The sequence below is a fragment of the Morone saxatilis genome, unplaced genomic scaffold, assembly GCF_004916995.1.
Source record: "Morone saxatilis isolate NCDOM2014 unplaced genomic scaffold, NCSU_SB_2.0 Contig19, whole genome shotgun sequence".
Classification (NCBI taxonomy): Eukaryota; Metazoa; Chordata; class Actinopteri; family Moronidae; genus Morone; species Morone saxatilis.
The window spans coordinates 491,633-494,992 of NW_023339751.1; the positions used below are offsets into that span (position 1 = coordinate 491,633).

Here is a 3,360-nt window from a genome sequence, read left to right on the forward strand (position 1 = left end):
AGACGACACAAACACACACACACACACACACACACACACACACAGCCTCAAGCACCAACAGTTGCACACAAGAAGCTTCGTTATTGGGGTAACTCAGGTTGAAGGTAGGTTATTTGTTAACATACAGGGGCTCCGTTTACCCGTCTGCCATATTTGTGATATTTATTTGGTATTTGATCATCTTGCAGCCTGAAGAGGCCTTTTGTCCTTGTTTTCGTCCTCGCGGCGCAGTGACAGGCACATTTTTCCTCTCGAGCGTGAATGCATCTGAATTCTACAAAACATGTTCTGTTGAGCTGTGGAAAGTAAATTATTTTCAGTTTGAGACTTTGGACACTATAAGTAATGGTTCTCAGTGGACTGGGTCTGTGTAATGCACATCCACTGTTAGAACCTGTGTATACATACATGGAAACACACTGACAGATCCGGCCTCAGACCAACAGTTTGGGTTATATGTTTCCCTCTTCTAAACCCGGTTCACACAGCCGGCTGCTGCAGCACATGTGCGTGGCAGAACGTCTGTTCTCAGCTGCAGCGGCGCTCAACAATACCCAGTGAAAAAGGTCCTAAAGTCTTACTGACAATATTCCAGCAGCATATACGGCTGCAGCAGAGACGCTCTCGGTGTGGACACCACAGATCCACTGCTCAGGTCGGCAGTGTGGACCGGGTGTAGAAGTTATGTTACAGCTGTCCTGCACTCTGCATCTTCCTCTCAGGAGACCTTTGGGAGTGTTTCTCCTGACCTCTTACCTCATTATGAGCTTGAGCCTAACCTTAGATCCTGGGCAGAGGTCAAAGCTGAACTTTAGACTGCTCAGCTCAGCTGACACAGTCACATAATGACTCTGCAGGAGGAGTGGTAGCTGGATTCAGACAAAGACGACCTGTCATCTTTTGACCATGTTTGTTGATTGTTCATTCATGTTCTGGGTGTTCATCACTGCTTTCTGTGCGTCTGTAAACTAGTTTTCCATGTTTTAAACATAAATCACTGTTTACAGACTTTGTCTAAACTGGTGGTCTCCGTCCTCAGATGTGGCTGCTGTCTCCGTGTGTCCTCCTGTGGCCCTGCACTCGGGCGTGGGACTCCTGTGTCGGCTGTTTGAGCTGTGGGGGCAGGAACCGGCCGGTGTCCTCGCTCTGACAGAGTGGCTGCTGGGAGAGGAAGAGGAGGGCGATGATGAGGCGGTTGCAGACGAAGCTTCCAGTCTGGTGAGAATCTGTGGCTGTCCGGGAGCTGACCCCGTGGTACAGGAACAAACAGCACAAACAGTACATCTTCTAGCAGTGATTCCCATCAAAGTGTGACTGATAGACAGATAGTGTAGCATTGTTTGGTTCTGCTCAGTAGAAGTCAAAATAAAAGGTTTCCGCTCTCTGTCACACGTAGCTGATTGCCAATATCTTCAGCTACTTATTGATGGATAATCGCTCGGTCACATTTCCAACAATACTGATCTAAAGAAAGCACAAAGTAACATAATAGAACTCAAAAACATCCTATAAAGCAGGTTCCCAACCAACAGGGGTCGCCAAAGCTCAACGGGGTTCTTCATTTTAAAGGTTGTAAGCAGGTTGCTCAGCATTTTGTTCATTTCTGTGAAGAAAACTAAATTCATCCACATCTGTTCTGTTGTTGTTATGCATTGAATATAATATGAAATATCCATAAAATATATGTCACTGAGTCAGGGGGGGACAGTTGACTGTGATAAAAGGGTTATTTAAGGGAACCAATCATGTAGTGTACCCTCCTTTAAAATAACAATGGAAAAACAACCACCTCCCACCAAACTATGTTTCTTTGCAATCAGTATTAAACCACAAAACCAGAGCTTTTTTTTAATGTTTGAAAATATGTTAGACTGTAAAATATAATTAGATCCAGATGGAAGTGCAACTGAGACATGCAATCTTCCTAAACACAGCGGGTGTTTTCCTTACGCTGTGGAGGATCTTCTCCAGAGGACAGGCTGATGTTCATTCATTGATCCAGAGTCTTTCAGAGGGAGATCACTTCCACTAAAATCTACTAAAATGGTGTTTTTACACTAACTAGGGGTCAAATAATGATGTGCAAGGGGTCGCTTATACTGACAATAGTGAGAATTATCGCCTCATTTCTACGTAGCATTTGAGCGTTTCAGAGATGTTGTAAAGTTGTGATATGAACCCGGTTTAAACCTCCTGCCCAGCACCAAACAGACAGGCAGGCAGGGTTAGCAGTTAGCTGCTAAACACAGAGGAGCATTCAGCAAGAGTCTAATATTTCCTTAGAAAGCTGATTCAAATCATCATCCAGTAAACTGTCTCCTGTTTTGTGACCAGGACGAAGAGGACTTCCTGTTTGAAAAGGGGGATCTGAACCTGTGGGCCGAGCCGGTCCAGTGGGTGAAGCTGCTTCGCGGACACCTCGACTCCCTCATCCTGACCTTCAAGCAGACCCAGGTCTCGGGAATCTCAGGGCCGGACCAGCTCCACCAAATCCGTGCGCTGTCAACTCGGGCCCGAGCCAAGGCGCTCGGCTCCCAGCAGGCCCTGGACTCGCTCCCCGCCCTGCCCCAGTTCTCCTGCACCATGGAGCACGCCCGGCTGGTGCTGCGGCGCCAGAGGGCCGCTCTGGCTCTGGAAGTGCTGGAGAGGCTGAGGTAGAGGAGTCAGCAGGCTCCAATAGCACCGAGGGTTTCTGATATTAAAGCTTCTGTTTCTTTCAGAACGCTGTCGCGGGGGGGGGGGCTGGTTTGGTCCAATCTGTTCACAAATTGGCAATAAAAGGTGATTAATACATAAAAATAATAAAGGAATCTTACATATGGATCCTTTAAAATAAAGAAAGAAATAAAATAACTTCCATGAACGAACGTATGAGACCACAGACCGGCTTTGTGGTCAACTCTTTTATTATAAAACCAAAGGAACGAAGGAAACAATCTGGTTTTTCTTTTTTACTGTACGTGTCTCTGACTTACATTGATTAAAAGATGTTTTTAATTAAATATGTCTGAAATTTCTGCGTTTTTTATTCCAATGTTGTCTTTTCCCTCAGAGGAAAGACGTAAAGTTGAATGTCTCACATATTTAATGCTAATCGTTTGAATAAAGAGGCAGAAGAGACAAACAGACAGTAGTAATAATAATAATAATAAAGTCTGGCAGCTGTGAAGCCGTAAGAAAATGAGAGCAACACTCGATGCACTGTTCTCTTATCAGTGGGAATGTGTCACACGACTGTAACGCTGTCAGCACTGAGCGCGGCCGTTCTCCACGTCCAGCAGGGATTTAAGGTTCCTGGAACAAAACAACTCTGCGCCTAAAGCTTCAAGCAACCCAACTTCAATGGTGCGATTGTGCAGC

At 45.6% G+C, this 3,360-nt stretch overlaps 1 protein-coding gene across 1 annotated transcript; it reads left to right on the plus strand.

Moving 5' to 3' along the window:
- Positions 1-999: 999 nt before the first annotated feature.
- Positions 1,000-3,013, plus strand: LOC118329533 (thyroid adenoma-associated protein homolog; the record flags this gene model as incomplete). The annotated part of the gene is made up of 2 exons (XM_035663752.1): positions 1,000-1,218; positions 2,335-3,013. Coding segments are annotated over 2 exons (543 nt in total), but the record flags the coding sequence as incomplete, so codon positions are not given.
- Between the last annotated feature and the right edge of the window lie 347 nt (positions 3,014-3,360).